This window comes from Muscardinus avellanarius, assembly GCF_963383645.1.
Source record: "Muscardinus avellanarius genome assembly, chromosome: 1".
NCBI lineage: Eukaryota > Metazoa > Chordata > Mammalia > Rodentia > Gliridae > Muscardinus > Muscardinus avellanarius.
Window position 1 is genome coordinate 230,641,321 of NC_137786.1, and position 22,145 is coordinate 230,663,465.

The 22,145-nt window shown below is 50.3% G+C and overlaps 1 protein-coding gene across 6 annotated transcripts in view; it reads left to right on the forward strand.

The window, feature by feature from the left end:
* Positions 1-4,367: 4,367 nt before the first annotated feature.
* Positions 4,368-22,145, forward strand: part of MARK2 (microtubule affinity regulating kinase 2) — a gene marked incomplete at both ends in the record, with an annotated part of 71,658 nt that continues 53,880 nt past the window's right edge. For all 6 annotated transcript variants that reach the window (XM_080709485.1, XM_080709486.1, XM_080709487.1 and 3 more), the window contains one exon: positions 4,368-4,421. In XM_080709485.1, the coding sequence (XP_080565611.1) occupies positions 4,368-4,421 (54 nt within the window). The remainder of the gene's footprint in view (positions 4,422-22,145) is intronic.

Consider the following 22,145-nt stretch of genomic DNA (forward strand, 5'->3'; position numbering starts at 1 on the left):
GGCCAGATTGAGCAAAGTTTTGAATACAGGGTAAAGGCTTTCTCCCACGGCCAAGACCAGCTACATAATTTGTGGGACACAGTGCAAGTGAAAATATAGGTCCCCTTGAAAAGAAAAAAGTCCAGCCAGTGACAGCTGAGCATTAAATCAAGATCCAAGCTCTTCTGAGCACACAGTTCTGTGTGAATGCACAGGTCACAGACCTGTAAGGCTGGCCCTGCCTGGAGCTGCTGGGGAGCTGGTCAGAATCCTCAAAGCTGAGCAAAGATGTGGTTGGACAAGCCGGGCGTGGTGGTGCATGCTTGTGATCCCAGCATTTGGGAGGCTGAGACAGGAGGATCTCGGTTCCTGGACAGCCTCAGCTACTTAGTGAGGCCCTCTGCAACTCAGTGAGACCCGGTTTCAAAATAAAGAATAAAAAATAGGGCTGGAGGTGTCACCTTGAAGTAGAATGCCCCTGGGTTCCATACCCAGACCCGGAAAAAAAAAATAGGGCATGGGGTACAGCTCGGAGGTTTAAGGCCTCTAGGTTCCATACCCAGACCCACAAAAAAAAAAAAAAAAAAAAAAAGATGTGGTTGGAGCTAGACTTTGTTTGTTTGTTTGTTTGTTTGTTTATTTACGTGGTACTGGGGATGGAACCCAGAGGGCATTGTACCTCCGAGCTATACCCCTCAGCCCCAAAATTTAGTCTCTTTTTAAATTTATTATTATTATTATTATTATTTTTTTTTTTTGGTGGTACTGGGGGTAGAACCCAGAGGCTTTCTACCTCCGGGCTATACTCCCAGGCCTTTTTTTTTATTTTTTATTTGGAAACAGGGTCTCACTAAGTTGCTGAGAGCCTCACTAAGTAGCTGATGCTGGCTTTGAACCTGTGTGATCCTCCTGTCTCAGCCTCCCAAGCATGAGGATTACAAACGTGCGCCACCATGCCTGGCTTCATTTTTTAAATTAAAAAAAATTTTTTTAATTTACTTACTTATTTTTGCAGGTCTAGGGATGGAACCCAAGGGCATTCGACCTCCAAGCTACACCCCCTGCCCTGTTTTTGTTTTTGTTTTTATTCTTTATTTTGAAACAGGGTCTCACTGAGTTATGAAGGGCCTCACTAAGTAGCTGAGGCTGGCTGCGAAGCGGGATCCTCCTGAATGCTGGGATTGCAAGTGTGCGCCACCACACCTGGCTCGGAGTTAGACTTTAGGAAGATTATTCTGACATGTCCAGTGGCTGGGCTGGAGGGACTTCGGGCCGCCTTGCCAAGAGCTGGTGAGGAAGGGCGGAGCACCGAAGGTCAGAGGGCAGGGGTGAGGCCAGGGTTAAGGCCTGAGTGAGGGGGCAGAGGCAGGAGAGACCCAGAAGCCCTTTCTTCTGTCTCTCCTCTCGTCCTGAACTTGGCCTTAGAGGTGATACCTGGGGCCCAACTGAGCACCGTGCCTCCCTTCCGCCAGCAGAGGGCAGATCACCCTCACGGATTTCCTGGTTGAATTTGGGGTTGGGGGTGAGGCACAGACAAGGTCCTCTTCCTCTCCTCTTTCTCCTTTTGGGGTGTGCCTTCCTCAGCTTCTTCCCCATTGGTGGGGTGCCTGAATGGAGCTGGGGTGGGGCCCAACACTGTAGGTGGTACCTGTTGCCCTGGAAGTACTTTTTTATTTTTTTTTGTGGTACTGGGGGCGGAACCCAGGGGCTTTTCTACCTCTGGGCTATACTCCCAGACCTATTTTTTTAAAATATATTTTATTTGGAAACAGGGTCTCACTAAATTGCTGAGAGCCTCACTAAGTAGCTGAGGCTGGCTTTGAACCTGTGTGATCCTCCTGTCTCAGCCTCACAAGCGTGGGGATTACAAGTGTGTGCCACCACGCCCAGCCCTGCAAGTACTTTCTCACTCCTTTCTTTGCCTTTGGTCTTCTGTTTCTCTGACTAAGGTGGCCAAGGGCTCAGTTCAAGATGTGGTAACCGGGAGTTGGAAGTCAGCTGTCAGAAGTCCAATCAGGCCGGACACGGTGGCACACGCTTGTAATCCCAGCATCTGGGAGGCTGAGACTGGAGGATCGCAGTTCGAGGACAGCCTCAGCTATTACTTAGTGAGGCCTTTTGCAACTCAGTGAGACCCGGTTTCAAAATAAAGAATAAAAAAATAGGGCTAGGGTTGTAGCTCAGAGTTAGGATGCCCCTGGGTTCCATCACCAGTACCCCCTCAAATGTCCAATCAGTGCTTCTTCCCTAACTCCTGGGGCCTCTCTGTTCCAATATCTTTTTTTTTCTTTTCTTTGTGGTACTGAGGGTGTAACCCAGGGGCTTTTCTACCTCCAGGTTATACTCTTAGGCCTATTTTTTATACTTTATTTGGAAACAGGGTCTCACTAAGTTGCTGAGAGCCTCACTCGGTAGCTGAGGCTGGCTTCGAACCTGTGCGATCCTCCCGTCTCAGCCTCTCAAGCATGGGGATTACAAGTGTGCGCCACCACGCCCGGCTTGTTCCTTTATCTTTAGGGCCTTGTTTGCCAGAACCTGGGCTTCAGCCCCTGTGGGGCGTCTGGCTTCTCCCCACCTTAACTGCTGTTGAGTGCTAGGAGGAGGGGCGAGCTCCAGCTAGTGCTGGGTACCGCGGGTGGGGACCGCATGGCTTGAGCCATAGCTCCAGGTCCGGCCTTTCCTTACTGGGACAGGCTAGGGGGAAGAGAGGAGTGGACCCAGGTTGCTCCGCGGACTTCTTGCCAGTGAGACGCTCTCCAAAGCGGCAAAGGACCTCACAGCACTTAACCCCAATAACCTCGCTTTACTACAAGGGAAACTGAGGCCCAGAAATTCCCCAGGGGCCCATTCTTTGTACCAGTCTGAGGAATCTTTTTTTGTTTTTGTTTTTTCTTTTTAGTAATGGGGTTGAACCTAGGGCCTCGTGCATGCTAAGCACATGCTCTACCTCCAAGCTACACCCACAGGAATTGCTATTTTCAAAGAGGGAGCTCCTTTGTTCTCAGAAGGGATAACTGAAATGCGAATTAAGCTGACAGTTTCTCTCCTGACTTAACCTGGCAGGACGTTTCAAAAGGTAATTGGCATTGGAAGATGTTATTTCAAATGTTAACGCTGGAACAAAGGCATGGATCCTTTTGCTATGGGGAGAGGAGCCTACACTCAGAGATCTTAGGGTCACACAGCATTCTTATTCAGCTAGAACTAGGGTTGAAAACTCAGGGTCCTGGACCCCCCAACCCTTGCAGAGGTCTACAGAGTAGACTGAGGGGCTGTGGGAGAAACAGAAGCCAGGATGGACCGTATCTGCTGGGTGGTAGGAAGATGGATTTTATAAGCTGACCAACAGGAGGGAAGAACAGACAGGAAACTAATTGCTTTGGAACCAAAGTATGCCAATCGCAGAGACAGCTAACAGCTTTATTTCTGTTCAGTCAAATAACACGCACAAGTGATCCACGCTTCCTGCTCTAGTGTTGAAAATACCCGAAAACTGACGGAAAGAAACGAAGAGTAAGACCCGGTGGACCGCTCGGGGCCTCGGGTGTTGCCGGAAATGACCGACGACCGCCGCCGGCCGGGCTAGGGACGGGGGCGTGACCGGCCCAGCACGCGGAGCCCGTTCGGGTGTTTCCGGAAACCGCCGAAGGCAGCTCCGGGTGGGCGGGGCTGGGAGGCGGGCGGGGCTGGGAGGCGGGCGGACGCGGCGGTGGGCGGGGCCGGGCGCGGCGGTGGGCGGGGCTGGGAGGCGGGCGGGCGCGGCGGTGGGCGGGGCCGGGCGCGGCGGTGGGCGGGGCCGGCGCGCTTCGTGCGCTTCCGTACACAGAGCCGAGGCCGGGGCCTGGGGGCCGGGAGGCGCGCGCGCCCGGGGCCGCCTCCTTCCTTCGGCTGTTTCCGGAGCCCAGCCCTGGTCGGCGGCCGAGCGGAGAAGGCGCCCCCTCCCGTTCCTGCCGCTTCGGGTGTTTCCGGCCGCGGCCGGCGGAAAGAGCCGAAGGCCGGCGGTGGTGGCGGCCATGTTGGGAGCAGCAGGTCCGGCGGCGGCTGCCTGTGTGCCGGGCGCGGAGCGGTGCCGCTGAGGGCAGGGGAGGAGCGAGGCGGGCGGCCGGCCGCGGCGGAGGGAGTAGGCGGAGCGGCGCGGCGCGGCGGCAGGCGGCGCGGCCCAGCCGGGGGTCGGGGGGGTGCGGTCCGGAGCCGCTCGGAGCCGGCGCGGCCTAGCCCGAGCGGCGCATCCCCGGGCTGGCGTGAGCGGCCGCCCGGCCTCCCCGCACCCCCGGCCGGGGCCCATGCGGCGGGCGCTCCTGCTGTGAGAAGCCCCGCCCGGCCGGGCTCCGCGCCTTCCCTTCCCTCCCTCCAAGCTTCTCGGTTCCCTCCCCTGAGATACCGGCGCCATGTCCAGCGCCCGGACCCCCCTACCCACGCTGAACGAGAGGGACACGGAGCAGGTAAGGAGCTCCGGCGGCTCCCCGAATTCTCTGGCTGGGCCCCTGCACCTGGTGGAGCCTCCTCCCTCCTGCGCCCTGCTCGTGCCTCCGCTGCCGGCCCGCGAGCCTCGGCCGCCCTGTCACCTGGCTCCCGGCGCCAGCCCACCCCGCACGTCGCCCCGGAGTCCCATCCTGGGACCCACCTTGTCCTGATTCCGAGCTGCACACTCGTCTTTCTGCCAGCCCCCCTTTCCCCTCACCGCCCTCCTGCGCTCTTCCGTGTTACCTCCCCAGCTTCCCCTGTCTTCCCTTTTTCTCGCAGGGGCCTTTCTGGTCTTCCTCCACCCACGCTTAAAGCAGCCACCCTCCCGCTCTTGGAACAACACCCCGCGGTTTGCCGCGGCTTGTCACCCGTCTCTCCCTGCACCGTTCTAGCCTGCGTCCCCTCCGCCCGCACCGCACCGCTTCTCCGGGACCCTGGTTTGGCGCCCTCCGGGTCCCGGCCTGGGAGTGTGTTCTCCAGCCCCAGCCCCTCTCACTTCCCCGGCAGTGCCTCCCCTGCCTCTTCCCTTTCCAAACTGTGCTCGCCCTCTTGTTCGCAGCCCACCAGCTCCACCCTCCGCACCTTTCCGAATCGTTCGCCTACTCTCTGCTCCTCACTTGCCCTTCTTCTCGCCCGCCCGGAGCTCCCTGGTTCCTGGCTCGGGCATGTGTCGCTTCCGTGTTTCTCATACAGCTGGCACGCGCGTGGTTTTCCCACAGGTTGCCTTTGGGGTTCCAGGCACACTCGCTTCAGAGTCTCTGGATCCCCCTTGTTCTCTCGCCCTGGGGTTCGGCTTGTCAGACCCTGGCCCTTGTGTTTCTGTGAGTGTTCTTCCAGCCCGCTCCCTGGGCTCTTTCTCCCGTCCTTGTGGGAAAGACACGTTCCAGCCGGTCACATAACCTGTTGCTCAGTCCTTCCTCAGCCTCACCGGATCACAGCCCCTGCTTTTCTGTCTTGATGCCCTGCAGTGAAAACCAGATGCCTGTGTCTCTCCTCTCTGGTGTCCTGCCGCCTCTCGGTGGTGTCTTCCTCCTCGCTGGCAGCTTCCTGTCGCTCAGCCTCAGCCCCTCTACCTCACCATACCTCTTCTTCGGTGTTGCCTTTATTTTTAGTACTGGGCATAGAACCCAGGGGCAGTGTGCCTCCGAGCTCCACCCCCGGCCCTATATTTTACTCTCTATTTGGAAACAGGATCTGACTAAGTTGTACAGGGCCTCACTGAGTGGCCGAGGCTGGCTTTGGACCTGGGATCCTCCTGTCTCAGCCTCCCTCCCAAGTCCTGGGTTGAGGAGCGGGTACCGGCTAGGTGTTGACTTTCATGTGCAGGCTCCTGCCCTGTGCACAGATGTTTACTCCCTGCGCCCATGTGCCCCCATCCGTTCCATCCCTATTGGCTGGTCCTTGTAATTCCCAGGGAGTCCAGGCGATTCGCGTGCTAGCTTCTTATGCCGTGTCTGTCTGCGTGACCCTGCACACTGGCCGTCACGGCCAAGCCTGCGCCTTTGCTGTGTCATAATCATCTCACCTCTGAGCCCGAGGCTTCCACCTTCCCACCTCTCCCCTCTTCTGGCGGCCCCAGGATCCCTTTCTGCCTGCCCTGTGGAGAGTCCCCCGCCTGTCAGACCTTGCTTGGTGAACTTTACTAGGCCAAAATAAAAATCTGTTTTGAAGAAGCTCCTCTGCCCGGAGGCTGCAGTGCTTTTTGCATTCTTCTCCCTTTTATCTTTAGCCCATGCGGGTAGTGCTGTTGCTGTACTCTCTTGCACACTAACCTCTTCCTCTGAAAGTCGCATCTTCTTTTATTTACTCTGCTGTTTTGTCTTGTTTTCCCCTTGCTTTCTGTCACCTGGGCAGTTGGTAAGCAAAAGGATCCTGACAGCTTGTTCTCTCCTTTGCTGGCCCTTCAGTTACTTCTGGACTGTATGCTTCAGGGCTGCAGTAGGGTCTGAAATAGAGGAGGATCGATTTGTTCATCACTGGGTCTGGGAGCTGGTTCTGCATGAGACTGAAGTCTTTGGAAACCCAGGAGCCTGGTCTGTGTCGCACACTCTTTTGCCTGCCAGTTGGTTCTCTCCTACCAGGACCCACTTTCCCTAGGTCATCTTGAGGTTTCACGGTCCATTTCTGTTCTTCTCACGAGTTAGACCCCGCTTAACTGGAGAACTTCTCCAGACTGCTGATTAGGAACTGGCAGGAGGAGGCCAAGTGACTGACTGGCACCTCGGGCGTTTGGGGAGTGGCTGGAGTGCCTGCTCTCTGAGTGGGGCTATGAGAGCATTGTGCTCAGGAGAGAGAGGTCGCCTCAGTGTGGTTTCCTTGTGCTGTTTACTGAATGTCCATGTGTTGTGGCCACAGTCTTGTGTGCCCTGCTTTTCTCCCTTCCTTGCTTAGCATACTGCTGAGCGTGTGGTGGGGACTCGGCCACGTCAACTGATTTCGTGACAGCAGTAATCGGTGACCATTTGGGAATGTAAGCTGCCCTGTGATAACTTTGTCCAGAGCAGGGGCTGCATACATTATCATCCTGTTCCGAATTATGAATTACTCATCCTGTGTCTACGGTTTATGGACTTAGGTTCCCTGGAGGCACTACATGGTTCTCTGTAGTTCTCAGGGTTGCCACTCATGCTGTGGACTTCATGTTAAGTCTCATCCCAGTAAAAGCACAGACTTAAGAAAAACCTGTGATGCATCTATTCTCAGTAGGTGCTGTGCTGCTTTTTTTTTTTTTTTTTTTTTTGGCAGCGCTGGGGAACAAACCCAGAGCCTCGTGCTTGCTAGGCTCTTTTGAAACAGGGTCTCACTGAGTTGCTAAAGTTGGCCTTGAACCTACAATCCTTCTGTCTCAGCCTCCCCAGACACAAGCAGCAGCTCCTCTGGTCACACAGCTGGGGCAGTCATAAACAGTGGCCTCCTTTAGCGTGCCACCAAGTGAAAGGGAAAACACTTTTTCTTGGTCCTGTTGCAATTTTAGCTAGTAGTCATGGAGGTCACTCATTGCAGTAACCTTAAGGTTAGGAAATAAAAAGCAAGGGACTTGGTTGGGCAGTTCCCTCCCTCCAGTGGTCCACTATCACCTTTTTAGATTTAAATTATTTAAACTGGTTTCACTTAGAAAATAGGTAAACAAGCTCCAGGGATGTCGCCAATCTCTTTTCTTGCTCTTTCTCTCCGCTGTTCTTTAAAAATGTGGCTGATAAGAAGCTGTTTCTAGGAGCTCTTTGATCACATCTGAAACATACACAGAAAATGTTGAAGAATAAAAATAAACCTTACACCGCGGAGAGATTGCCTGTTTGCTGTCAACTCTGCTCCTAACAGTGAAAGTAGGAGATAAAAGGAAGTCAAGCCCTGTCTACAAGATAATTTTCGTGACACCTTGTTCTAGAGGTCCTTTTGCACAGCCGTAGACTTCTGCCTTTGTGCAGAAGGCTTCTGACCCAGGGCTGGTAGTTGGGGGGCTCTTCATCTGCGAGTTGAACTTTCTGCTCACTTCTTTTCCAAATGGCTCTGCTGACCTGGAGGCTTGGCAGTCTTGAAAGCAATCAGCAAGATGACTGTGTTCCAGCCAGCAGCAGCAGTCCTAGGCAAGTGTTGGAGAACGGTCCAACTTCCAGAGTTCACCTGCCGCCAGCTCGAGCTCTCGGGCACCCCGGGGGAGGGGTACGGTGCCCTGGGGGAGGGGCTCTGGACCTGTCCCCTGGCTGGGGCTCAGGAACTGAGAGCGGTCCTGAGAGAAAATGGGGGCCGTTTGCTACCCACTGGGCTTCTGCTGCAGTGGTCAAGGGAAGCGGTGCCACCCCTCCTCTAAGGAGTGAGTGATACTGAATATTCTTTCAGGTAGTTCTAGGAAGAAGAGTTTGAAAGTGTTGGTGAAGAGGGCAAGTCTAAGTTTCGGGTTCTGGAAAGAAAAACGGAGCCACTCCACACACATCGGACCCCAGTCCGTTCTGGCCAGTCTTGCCCTGAATGCCTTGTTTTTGGCGTCCTCTAGGTCACCGGCTGGGTTAGCTCTCATCCCACTTCCCGCTTGGTGAGCTGGGTTGCGTGTGCCCTGGGTGCTGGGCATTGAGTCTGGCCCGGGGGTTCCTTGGTGGGGCTGCTGTCTTCTGTTGAAGGATGTGGGTGACCACTAGGTCTAACCTGCTGGGCCCTGGAAATTGCAAATGAGGTGTTAATAGAGCAAGGGCTCCAGGAGCTCGAGATTGCCGTGTCAGACCCTTTGAACCTGAACAAGGGGACTCCCTAGCAAATTATAATTTCTCTCCAATCTGTGGACTTTGGGGAGTAGCCGAACAGATGGATACAAGGAAGTCATGGAGAACTGGCCTGCTTCAGGTTAAATTCAGGTTTGCTCGGATCTTTCAGGCTGATCAAAGATTGGGCTAAAGCCCGGCATGGTGGTGCACACTTGTAATCCCTGTACTTGGGAGGCTGAGACAGGACGATCACAGATTCGCGCCAGCCTCAGCAACTTGGTGAGACCCTCCACAACTTAGTGAGACCAAGTTTCAAAATAAAAGAATAAAATAGGGCTGAGAGTGTAGCTTGGAGGTAGAATGCCCCTTACCCCCCCCCCCACACACACACGTATTGGGCTAGAGATTTTTCAGCATAAATGTCTTAAGCAGAATTGAGGCCCATGAGATAGTAAAGATGGAGAGTCTGTTGGCCTGAAGTTTGCATGGTGAGGAAGATCTCCTGGAGCCAGAAGTTCTCAGGCTAGACTGTTTCCCCTTTGGCCAGAGCAACCCAGTTCTCAGTGGGCATTTGACCAGGACTAACCCAGGCCCTCATGAACTCTTTCTTATTGAGCACTTAGCCACCTGGCTGGCATTTCTCTTCTCCCAGGAGCTTCCACGACGTTCCTACATATGTATTATGTCGACTCGAATGAATATTTTATGTCTAGAGTGCAGCCAAGCCTCAGACTTGTGGCCCATTATCGACAAGTGGGGCGGGGGCTGGGCGCCACCTTTGGCCTCCTGATAGTGCCTCTGCTAAATGGACTCCCCCCCGCAGCACTTTGGAGCCCACTAATGGGCTGGGATGAAGTAAGCTCAGCAGATGGAGAGGGGCAGAGGGTGGGCATCTTTCCTCTCAGACTGCCTGCTGAGGTCTCCTGCAGCACCCAGGCACAGCCCCAGGCCCCCCACTTGGTTAAGCTGAGGCTGGGCTGCCAGGCCTCTCTGAGAGGTGTGCAGAGGGGTTGACCCCTGTAGCTGTGGTGGTTTGGCTGGGTTCATCGCTCTCCTATTAGCACGAATCAGAGGGGTGTGCAGTGCGGAGGGGTGGAGTGTGAACCTGGCTCTTCCTCCTTCCTTGAAGCTCAGCAAAAGGACACACCAGATAGGTGGCCGACTTTCCTTCTCTTGACGGGAGATTCCTGTATTTGTACATTTTGCACTTGAAGCTTGGTTCTCCAGGCTTTCTCCCAGCCTTCATCAAACACGAGTGAGTCACTGAAGTGTTAGCTGTGCATTTTTCCCCTTCTGTCTCAGCGCAGGGAAGAGTAAGCCTCTACACACCTCCTGGGGGAGGAAATCACCCTTGCCTGCTGCTGGCATGGGAAGAGGCAGGCTATCCCGAGGTTAACCCTCAAGCCCTAACTCCCAGCAGAGTGCCTGCGTCAGCACAGCCTGTGGGTGTCACTGCTAATCTTTCTTTTATTTTTTTTTTTTGTGGTGCTGGGGATTGAACTCAGGGGTGTTCTATCTCCAAGCTACAGCCCCAGCCCTTTTTTTCTTTCTTTCTTTTTTTGTTTTGTTTTGTTGTTTGGGTACGGGGTCTCACTAAATTGCGGAGAGTCTTGCTAACTTGCTGAGGCTGACTTTGAACAAGCTGTCTTCCTTTCTCAGCTTCTCAATTACTGGGATTACAAGTGTGCACCACTACACCTGGCATCGCTGATGATTTTTTAGACTGAGGTGTGTGAAACACCACCAAGAGAGAATCTGGCTCTTGGTTTCCAGTTACCTCTCAGAAGAGGAGGCATCCCTCTCCTTCCTTCCTTCCTTCCTTATTTCCTTCCTCTCTTTCTTTCTTCTCTGGTGTGGTACTGGGGATGGAACCCAGGGGCATCCTACCTCTGAGCTACACCCCCTGCCCTATACTTTATTCTTTATTTTGAAACAGGGTCTCACTGAGTTGCAGAGGGCCTCACTGTCCTTGAACCGAGATCCTCCTTGTAATGCTGGGATTATAATCGTGCGCCACCTCGCCCGGCTGTATCCCTGTTTCTTTACATGCCCACTAGATGAGCTCCTCCTTTTGGGGGTGTAAATTGACTAGATCCCTTCATCTGCATGTCTGTTTTTGTCTAGAGTGTTTGAAGTTTCTCATCTGTGAGGAGTTCTTTCCACAGATGTCTGTCTTTGGGCTAGCACTCATTTTCTCTTCCTTCCAATTGTCCTTATATTTCTTATTAGAAAATGGCAAGATGAATCCAGGCATGGTGGTGCAGGCTTGTAATCCCAGTACTTGGAAGGTGGGACAGGAGGATCACAGGTTCTCATCCAGTCTCGGGTACTTGGTGAGGCCATCTGCAACTTAGTGAGACCGCGGTTCAAAATAAAGAATAAAAATAAATAAATAAAAAGTAGGGCTGGGGATGCAGCTCAGAGGTAGAAGGCTGGGGGTGTACCTCGGAGATGCTTGGGATTCAATCCCAATAACACACACACACACACACGAAAAAGGCAAAGAGAAATACTTTTCTTCTTGTGTGCCAAGTTATTAATTTTAGGCTTATAAGGCCAAAGGATCACAATATTTGGTAGAAAAGACCGTGAGCTGGATGCTGCAGTTGCACAGGGGACAGAAGAAAGAGGAGTGGTATTGACAACCGCCCCAGCCCGGTGCAGGGTGCTCACCTGGGATCCCAGCTGCTCAGGGAGGATCACAGTTCCAGGTCAGCCTGGGCAGTTTAACAAGACCCTGTCTTGAAGTAAAATGGAAAGAGCTGGGGCTGTTGCTCAGTGCCCCTGGGATCAACCCGAGTAAGGCGAGGAGGGCAGGCTTGGCTAGGAGGGAGGATTGGTTACCAGTGCTCTTTTTGGCCTTTTGCTTTTGGAGTAAGGAAGGTGGAACAGACCTGGGCTTCCCTGCAGAACCAGTCAAGCTGGTTTTGAGCAGCCTGGGCCTCTTTTCCTCTGTGCTCTCTGGGAAGTTGACAATACAAAGGTCTGCCTCCTCTGGGGCTATGCTCACCCAAGCGTGAGTCTGGGAGATGTCTATAAACAACGCCCCGCCCCCAGATACTAGTGGGTCACAGCTGGGCTCCCACTCCTGTGAAGGGGGCTTTCTCTCCACTCCTTGCAACGGGTCTGTTTTATACAAGTTCACTGGAAGCTGTAAGGCACAACTTTTTTTTTTTTTTTTGGACAGGGGTGGAACCCAGGGGCTCTTCTACTTCCGGGCTACACTCCCAGACCTATTTTAGACTTTGTTTGGAAACAGGGTCTCACTAAGTAGCTGAGGCTGGCTTCGGATCTGTGTGATCCTCCTGTCTCAGCCTCCCAAGCGTGGGGATTACAAGCGTGCGCCGCCATGCCTGGCTAAGGCACAACTTCTTACTTCAGCCCTCTTCCCAATGCCCACCGTGGCAAAGGTCTCCCTACCCTGGCCAGAAGGAAGGGTCTTGGTCTGTGGTTGGCCCCTCGTTTGTGGGTCTGGAAGGTACTGGCTGCTGTGGTCTAGCTGCTAGAGTCAGTGAGATGCCAGACCCCTCGGGTCAGTGAATGGGGCGCTCTCCAGGCCTGCAGGGGAAGGGTTTGGGAGAACAGCTTTTGATCCTTGGCGGCTCACAGGAGCTTGGGCCGCCGGGAACTGTCCCACTCCCCGGGAACTGCCCCACTCCCCGTCCCCAGGCTGGGTGCCTGTAGGAAAGGTAGGAGGTGTCTGCGGCCTGGTGCTGGCGCTTCCTAAGCAGCAGTGAGAAATCCTTCTCAAGGAAAGAGAAAGAGACGTGAGCCCTCAGATGCCGGGGTTCTTGTGACCACCGCCAGTGCTAATGGAGCAGGGTTGTTTTCCAGTCTCGTTGCCCAGCAAGTCCCCAAATAGGAAGTTTGGTAATGAGTGTGTAAAGCCACCTGCAGCCGCTCCAGGCTGTGCCGTCTGTGGGGGCTGGCTTCTCATGTCACTGCCACAGTGACCTACTCCGCTTTTCCTGAGTACCACTGTGAGTGTCCCCCTTTTCCTCCACATGTAGACCTTTGCTTGTGCCTCGCGCCCCGCCTCCCCCAGATGGCCACTGTTTGGCTGTCTGTGCCTGTAGTGTTGGAGGCAGGCGTGGGTTGCTGCCTTTTCTTTCCTCATGAGTGTTTGATAGCAGGGACTGGGGATGGAATCCAGGCCTCCTGCAAGTGAGGCCAGCGCCCTACCACGGAGCTGGACCCCAGCCCCCTTGAGAGCTGGAGCGGCTGCTTCTCCAGGCACCAAGAAGCCGGCCCGCTGGGTCTGGCACACTGCACTGATTGAGTTGAGCTTCTGGCAGAATTGAGACGAGATCTCAGCACTTTTCCACTTGCAGTAAGCGGTTCCACTGTGGGTAAGAGCAAGCGTGGCAGCGGGATTCCCTGCCTCCCCTCCTGCTCAGCCTCCGCTGCGTGTGCCCTTAGCTTCCAACCCCTCTGTGCCTGTTTGTTCGTCTGTGAAATGGGAGTAAACATGGTGGATCTAGTTGTGAGCATTAAGAGCTAATGACTACATGAAGCCCTTGGAGCAGTGCCTGCGGCGTGGCCTCTGTCCACGCGGATCCTCAGGGCAGCGTTTATACCTCTTAATTTTGGATGCTGCAATAATGATAATCATTGGCATTATTGTTCTAGTTGAGACAGCTCTGCCTCAGTAGAAGGGATGTATATTGGGACTTCTCTGTAATTAGTTGAGTCTTGTTTTCCCTGGCATCTGCCAGCCTTTGGGGTCCCACAGCTGATTTTTTTTTTTTTTTTTTTTTTTTTTGGACTGGGGATGGAACCCAGGGGCATTTGACCTCCGAGCTACACCCCCTACCCCCTGCCCTAGTTTTTTTATTTTTTATTTTGAAATAGGGTCTCACTGAGTAGCAAAAGGCCTCACTAAGTAGCTGAGACTGTCCGCGAACCTCCATTCTCCGGCCTCAGCCTCCCAAATGCTGGGATTACAAGTGTGCGCTACCATGCCCAGCACAGATGATGATTCTTCTTCTTTTTTTTTTTTTTTTTTTTTTTGGTGGTACTGGGAATGGAACCCAGGTACCTTTTACCTTTGGGCTACACTCCCAGACCTATTATATATATATATATAATTTTTTAATTTTTATTTTTAAGCGGGTCTGGGGATGGGACCCAGAGACATTTGACCTCTGAGCTATACCCCCTGCCCAATTTTTTATTCTTTATTTTGAAACAGGGTCTCACTGAGTTGCGGAGGGCCTCACTAAATAGCTGAGGCTGTCTGCAAAAAGCGATCCTCTGGTCTCAGCCTTCCTAATGCTGGGATTACAAACGTACGCCACCGTGCCCAGCTTTTTATATTACTTTTTATTTGGAAACAGGGTCTCACTAAGTTGCTGAGAGCCTCACTAAGCTGCTGAGGCTGGCTTTGATTCTGTGTGATCCTCCTGTCTCAGCCTCCCAAGTACTGGGATTACAACTGTCTGCTACCATGCCTGTCTACTATTTTTTTTGTGTGTGTTTTTCTTTTCCTCCTGGCACTGGGGGTGGAACCCAGGGGCATTCTATCTCTGAGCTGCATCCCCAGCCCTATTTTTATTCTTTATTTTGAAACAGGGTCTCACTGAGTTGCAGAGGGCCTTGCTAAGTAGCTAAGGCTGTCTGCGAACCGGGATCCTCTGGTCTCAGCCTCCCAGATGCTGGGATTACAAGTTTGCGCCACTACGCCTGACCCATTTCTGTTCTTGTTTCTAAGATTTATTTAATTAGGTAGTTAGTGAAGATCGAACTCAGGGGTGTTCCACCTCTGAGCTACACCCGCAGCCCTTTTTATTTTTCACTTTTATTTTATATGCATATATATATATATATATGTATATATGATAATTTTTTGTGGTACTGAGGATTGAACCCAGGAGTATTCTGCCTCTGAGTTACACCTCAGCCCTTTATGTTTTTATTTTGAAACAGGGTCTCACTAAGTTGTGTAGTGCTTAACTAAGTAGCAGAGGTTGGCATGAACCTGTGATCCTCCTGTGTCAGCCTCCCAAGTAATGAGATTACTGGCCTGTACCCCTACACCAGGCTCCACCCAGATTTGTGTGCCATGAATATTGCTGGATGTGCAGCTTCCTCCAGGGCCAAAAGGCCAAATCCTAGGTCAGCAGAGCTTAGGTGAGGTGGGATCCAGGTGTTACAGGGGAGCCCTAGGGTTCCTTTCTGCAAGGTCCCACCAAGTACAGAGATTTCCTTCATCACGCACTCGCCATTTAGCCACAGGAGAAGCCTCCCTGCTTCTCTGCTGACCACATGGGGCTTGTCAGCACACGAGTGCAGCTGCTTCTTTCCCTAGCAGAAGGGCCCAGGAGGGCAGGAGCTGATTACCTTTTACCTCCCCTTTCAGGGGTCTGAAGAGACTAGCCATTTCTAAGATGCTTGGGAATTGGTAGACTTTGAATCTTGGGCTGGGAGTGTAGTTTCCACTGGTTCCTATTTCTAGATCTCCTGCAGACCCTGAAGTGGGAATGCCTTGTTAAAACAACAGATAAGTTGCTAGGTATTTTCACACTATGGTTATATCCAGGGGAAAAGGTAACAGCATCAGTTCAGAGCTCATGGGGGATTTTCTTTAGCTGTATTTTATTTACTCTTAACTTTTGACCCCTCCACTAACCTGAAGTCCCCGCCCCCGGCGATTCGGTGTGAACTCCCTTCCTTCATTATCCGCGTTCTGACCCACCTAGGGTTTTCATCTGTTTGTCCCTCTCCCTTGTCTGTCCCCGTGCCTCTTGTAGCATGGCTCCCGACAGGGATTTGCTGGCTTGAGAGCTCCTTCACACAGAGACTAGAGCCACTGACCCTTCTTTTTTCCCATTCCTTTAATTTCTGTAAAGTTAAGGATTTACTGCTTTAGAAAACGTTCTTTTTATGTCTGTGGAGTCACCCTCCTCAGTAAAGCCAGGCTTGTGGACCTGACCTTGTTAGGGACAGGATCCTGGCTTGGTTTCTCTTGTGAGAGTCTAAGCAATTCTGGACTGTTTCCTTGGAGGTCAGGAATGTCCTAAGTTTCAGGAGATCTGGAAAGTTGCTTATTAATTTTGGGTGTTACAATGTTGAATTTGGTTCTGAATGTGGCTTGGGGGTCCTTTTCAGGTGGCACGTGAAATGGAAACCGTCCTCATAACGTGAGCAGGTATTCGCTCCCTTCCCTCGTTCCTCACCAGCATGCGGTGCAGCGTCCCAAGTGCTCAACAGCGTGGCGTCATCCCTGATGGCTGGCGCAGTGTGGAATTCTATGTTCTTGAATTTGCTGCAGTTTGTAAAGTAGTGCTTTCAGGTGTAACAAGTTTTCAGCGATGACTTCAGTTATCCTTGGTATTTCTGTCATGCTCCTACTAGCGGTTGTTGTTGGCGGCGCTGGGGATGCACCTCAGGCCTGGTGTCTGCTAGGAAGGCCCACCCGCTCTGCTGCCCCGGCCCAGCGGGCTCGCGTTGGTCACACCTGCTGTCGTTTCTCTGTAGACCTCCTTGTTGTCTAACAAGTCATTATTTTGAAATCCCAGCATTTTCATGGCACATTTGAGGAAATAAAGCAAGAAGTAAGTACACTTGTAAAACTTACTTGTAAAAGCATTTGGGAGAACTTTGCATTAAAATTTTATATATTCTAAGCTGGGCGTGGTGGCGCAGGCTTGTAATCCCAGCATTCGAGAGGCTGAGACTAGAGGATCACCATTCATGTCCAGCCTCAGCTACTTAGTGAGACCCTGTTTCAAAGTAAAGAATAAAAAAGAGCCGGGCGTGGTGGCGCACGCTTGTAATCCTGTGCTTGGGAGCTGAGACAGGAGGATCGCGCAGGTTCGAAGCTAACCTCTGCTGGCTTAAGAGATCCTGTTTCCAAATAAAATATAAAATAGGTCTGGGAGTGTAGCCTGGAGGTAGAAGGCCCCTGGGTTCCATCCCCAGTACCACCAAAAAAAAAAAAGAAAAAAAAAAAGAATGAAATATAGTGCTGGGGGTGTCACTCAGAGGTAGAATGCCCCTGGGTTCCATCTCCAGTACTGGGAAAAAATTATTTCTAACTTATTTTAGCATTTAATCCTACTTTATTGTAAAATAGAAAAAAGTTTGTAATATATCGCTAATATTTAAGGATGGATTATTGGTTTAAAAAGGAGATGACTTCTTTGTCCAACCCATAGCTGCAACTTCTGTTGAAAGATACTAAAGTAAACTCCAGAGAAGCGGGGCGCGGTGGTGCACGCTTTTGATCCCAGCATTCGGGAGGCTGAGACCGGAGGATCGCGGTTCGCAGACAGCCTCAGCTACTTAGTGAGGCCCTCCGCAACTCAGTGAGACCCGGTTTCAGATTAAAGAATAAAAAAACTAGGGTGGGGGTGTAGCTTGGAGGTCAAATGCCTTCAGTGTTTTCCAGAACTGCAAAAAAACAAACAAACAAACAAAACAAAAAAAAAAAACTCCAGAGAAACTGGGCAAAACTACAAATAAGACTGAAAAAAAAAGAAATTAAATTATAATGAAAGCTATCTTCTCATCCTTATGGATGTGAATGTGTCTTCTTGAGTAGGGTGTGGTGGTACACACTTGTAATCCCAGTTCTTAGGGGGCTAAGAGTGGAGAATCCCTGGTCCAAAGCCAGCCTGGACAACTTAGTGGGACTCTCAGCAACCTAGTGAGATCATGTTTCCATAATAAGTAAAATAAGGCTAGTGATGTGGCTTGGAGGTAGAATGCCTCTGGGTTCAATCCCCGGGATAAAAAAAAAAAAGTGTCGTCTTCTGTTTTGTGCAATATTTTGTACAATATTAGGGTGTCAGTCAGGTTGCAGTATTGTTGCCAGTTCAGTCATTCAGAATTTAAAGAAAAAGGAATTGAACAGTATTTCTATTATAAGCACATTTTATTACTATTATTATTATTATTATTATTATTATTATTAGGTACAAGGGGTTGAACCCATCAGCATTTACCTAAACCCCAATCTTTTTTTTTTTTTTTTTTTTTTGCGGGTCTGGAATGGAACCCAGAGGCATTCAATCTCCGAGCTACACCCCCTGCCCTATTTTTTATTCTTTATTTTGAAACAGGGTTTCACTGAGTTGCAAGGACCTCATTAAGTAGCTGAGGCTGCCACAAACCACAATCCTCCTGTCTCAGCCTCCCAAGTGCTGGGATTACAAGTGTGCGCCACCACGCCCAGTTTATGAGCACTTTAAAAGCTAAAATTTCTTCCGGCTTTTCAAACTAGAGATTAAAAAGTCACTGATGCCTTTGTCTTGGGTAAGTGACCACCTTGCTTTGGCTGGAGATACGCAGTAGCTAAAGAGACTGATCCGGTCTTGGCTGATTCTCTCTCTGTCTCTGTCTCTCCCTGTCTCTCCCTGTCTCTCCGTCTTGTAGTAGGGATTGAGCCCAGGGACATTCTGCCTCTAAGCTACAACACCCAGCCCTTTTTTATGATGATTTTCTTAAGTTTTGAAACAGGGTCTTGCTAGGCTTCTGAGAGTCTTGCTAAATTGCTAAGGCAGATGTTGAATCTGTGCTCTTCCTGTCTCAGCCTCCCAAGTACTGGGGCTCTCAGGTGTGCACCCCACTCTCCTGGATGCACACTGGACGAAAAGCAGTAGGATTCAAGGCAGCGCCACTTTGATGTTACAGGACCTGTAGAATAAAGAGCTGTCAACTTGAAGACCAAGTTAATAACTTGCTACGGAATTTACTTTCTACCTAACAAGTAGGTCCTCAGTTACGGCTTGATTTGCTTAATTAGCGACTCTTCCAAGAATAATTTCTTTTATGTGAATGCTCAGCAATAGACACAAGTGGTGATAAGTACATAAAGGGTTGAATAACTTTTTTGTAGTCCTAGGGATTGAACTCACAAGCTTTCTACCTCTGAGCTACACCCCTGTTTTATTTTATTTTTATTATATTTTATTTTATTTTGCAGGTCTGGGATGAAACCCTGGGGCATTTGACGTCCGAGCTACACCCTTGCCCTGTTTTTATTCTTTATTTTGAAACAGGGTCTCACTAAGTTACGGAGGGTCTTACTAAGTAGCTGAGGCTGTCCACAAACCGCGATCCTCTGGTCTCAGCCTCCCAAATGCTGAGATTACAAGCTTGCGCCACCACGCCCAGCTTATTTTTTAATTTTGAAACATTCTCGTTAAACTGGTAAGGCTGACCTCAAACCTGTAATCTTCCTGTCTCAGCCTCTCAGTCCTGGAATTACAGGTGTGCACTACCATGGTTCCTTTACTGTCCTGGGTAATGAAATACAAAGTACCCATGAAGCACTGCTACTGAACAGATCATTATTTTTACTTAAAATAATAAACAATGGATAATCTGTAATTATTTAAACTTGAAAATGTTTTGAATAATTTCTTTTTTTTTCTTCTTTTTTTTTTTTTTGTGGTACTGAGGATGGAACCCAGGTACCTTCTACCTCCAAGCTATACCTCCAGGCCTATTTTTTATATATTTTTTAAATTTGGAAACAGGGTCTCACTAAGTTGCTGAGAGCCTCACTAAGCTTCTGAGGCTGGCTTCGAACCTGAGATCCTCATGTCTCAGCCTCCCAAGTACTGGGATTACAAGCGTGCGCCACTATGCAGGGCCTCACTCTTTTCTTCTTTTCAGTACTGGGGATTGAAACCAGTGGCACTGCGCCACTGAGCTACAGCTCAGCCCTGGGCTTGTAATCCCAGCACTTGGGAGGCTGAGACAGGAGGATCACACAGGTTCGAAGCCAGCCTCAGCTACTTAGTGAGACCCTCTTTCCAAATAAAGTATAAAATAGGTCTGGGAGTATAGCCCGGAGGTAGAAAAGCCCCTAGATTCCACCCCCAATTACACACACACACACACACACACACACACACACACACACACACACACAATTTCAAGTTGTCGAGCAAAAATTAGAATTTTGGAAAATTTCTATATGACTTTTTGATACTGTGTAAAACATCAATATTCGGAAATTCTACATAATTCCGTGAATAAATATTTTCCGGATTACCAGTGGGATAAGAGAACTGTTTGAAATGTAAAATGACTAGCCGGGCGTGGCGGGCGCACGCTTGTACTACCAGCATACCAGCATTCAGGAGGCTGAGACCGGAGGATCGCAGCTCGCAGGCAGCCTCAGATACTCAGTGAGGCCCTCCGCAACTTACTGAGACCCTTTTTCAAAATAAAGAATAAAAAACAGGGCAGGGGGTGTAGCTCGGAGGTCAAATGCCCCTGGACCTGCAAAAAAAAAGAAAAAGAAATGTAAGATGACTAAATGATTTTAACGTAAAAGTATCCTAAAGGTTTATTGATAAAATTTAAGATTCTACTTTGTGATTGGCCTTTTTGGAGTGGGGAGGGGCTGAATGACTGACAGGGATTGAGCTCAGAGGCATTCTGCCTGAGCTACATCTCAGTCCTGCTTTGATTTTTATTTTGAAGCAGGGTCTCACCGGGTTAACGAGAGTCTCTCTCCTTGCCCAGGCTGTCCTCAAACCTGTGATTCTTTTGTCTCAGCTTCCCAATACTGGGATGACGTGTGCGCCGCCACCACGCCCGGCTGTGACTGGCCTTTAAAAATGACCTCTTGAAGCCGGGCGTGGTGGCGCACTCTTGTCATCTCAGCATTCGGGAGGCTGAGACAGGAGGATCACAGTTCCTGGAAGGCCTCAGCTACTTAGTGAGGCCCTTCACAATTTATTGAGAACCTGTTTCAAAATAATAAAAAATATGGCTGGGAATGTAGCTCAGAGGTAGAATGCCCCTAGATTCAATCTCCAGTACTGAAAAAAAACAAAACAAAAAAACTACCTCTTGAGTTTTGTTCTAGTATCAAAGAAGAACATCCTCACGGATTTTGGTCTTAGTATCTCAAAGGCTGTTAAACTTCATTTTTCTGCCAGGCGTGGTGGCACACGCTTGTAATCCCAGCATTCGGGAGGCGGAGACAGGAGGATCGTGGTTTATGGACAGCCTCAGCTACTTAGTGAGGCCCTTTGCAACTCAATGAGACCCAGTTTCAAAATAAAGAATAAAACATAGGCCTGGGAGTGTAGCTCAGAGGTAGAGTGCCCCTGGGTTCCGTCCCCAGTACCACAATAAATAAATAATAAACTCCACTTTTTAAGTATGTCTGGTGAAGTCTAATTTCCTTGAGATACTTAAGACAGAGCCGTATATATGCTCACTGGATGCAGAAGCAGGTGGGAGGAGTCACTGTCGTCCTTTCGGCGGACGTGAAGGGGATGCTCAGAAATGTCAGGCGGTGTTGCTCTTGTTGTCAAGAAATAGAGTTTTTCCATAAAGTAGGGCTTTTTGTATAAACGTGAGATGGGTTTCTTGTTGATTTGATGAGTGAATGCGTATGATTTCCAGTGTGTGTGTTTCCTGGCGTGGTAGTGATGCCTGGAGTCTCAACACTTGGGTGGATGCGGTGGGCGGAGGGGGGGATGGGTGGGACATGGCGACATCCTGAGTCCCCAAGGTCAGTTTTAATTAGGTAGCTTTAATAAGGTAGCTATGGATGGATAGCTATAAATAATTTACAAAATCAAAAGATTTTTGCAGTCCTCAAAAATACTTTAGGTATAGAGTTGTAGAGACCAAAGAGTGAGAAAGCCACTCTTGAGGGCACTGCGCGATCTGCTGGACACTGCAGTGGTCACGTGCTCCGCCTTCGCCCCCTCCGGCCCGTGCAACCCTGCGGGGGTCTCAGGAAGACAGTCCTTCCCTGATCGAAGTTGGCTGGTGGCCTGCTGATGCCTAGAGCGCTGGTCCCATGGCTTGTGTTTGTTTGGTGCTAGAAATCCAACCCAAGGGCCTTATTACACTTACAGTTACATCCTATCACTTTTTATACCATCGTGTGCGTGCGTGCGTGCGTGCGTGCGTGCGTGCGTGTGCGTTTTACTGGGGATTTGTCAAGGCTGTCCTTGAATCTGTGGTTTGAACCTGTGATTCTCCTGTCTCAGCCTCCTAAGTACTGGTGTGGTCCTGGTTCCATGTTTCAGTTTTTATACTTACTTTTTCTTTTTTCATTAATATGTTAGTACTTGTTCATTGATTTTTTTTTTTTCCCCTGCCATTGTGAATTTTTAAGATTTCTTTTTCTTTTTTTTTTTTTCTTTTTTTTTTTTGGTGGTACTGGGTTCCTGGAAGCCCTTCTACCTCCAGGCTACACTCCCAGATCTATTTTATATTTTTATTTGGAAACAAGGTCTCTGAAGCCAGGGCAGCTGGCTTCGAACCTACGCGATCCTCCTGTCTCCACCTCCCAAGCGCGGGGAGTACAAGCGTGCGCCCCCATGCCCGGCGCTAAAATTTATTTTTCAATGAAAAGAATGCACATATTTATGGAGTGTAGTGATATTTTAGTATATACATATTAAGTAATGGTCAAGCTGGATGTGGTGGCACACAAGTACTGGAGTTTTAGACATTGCCACCAGGCCTGGCTCTTTTCTTAGTCTTTGCACGGCTTCTGTTTCCTTGACACTTTTAAAGGTCAAG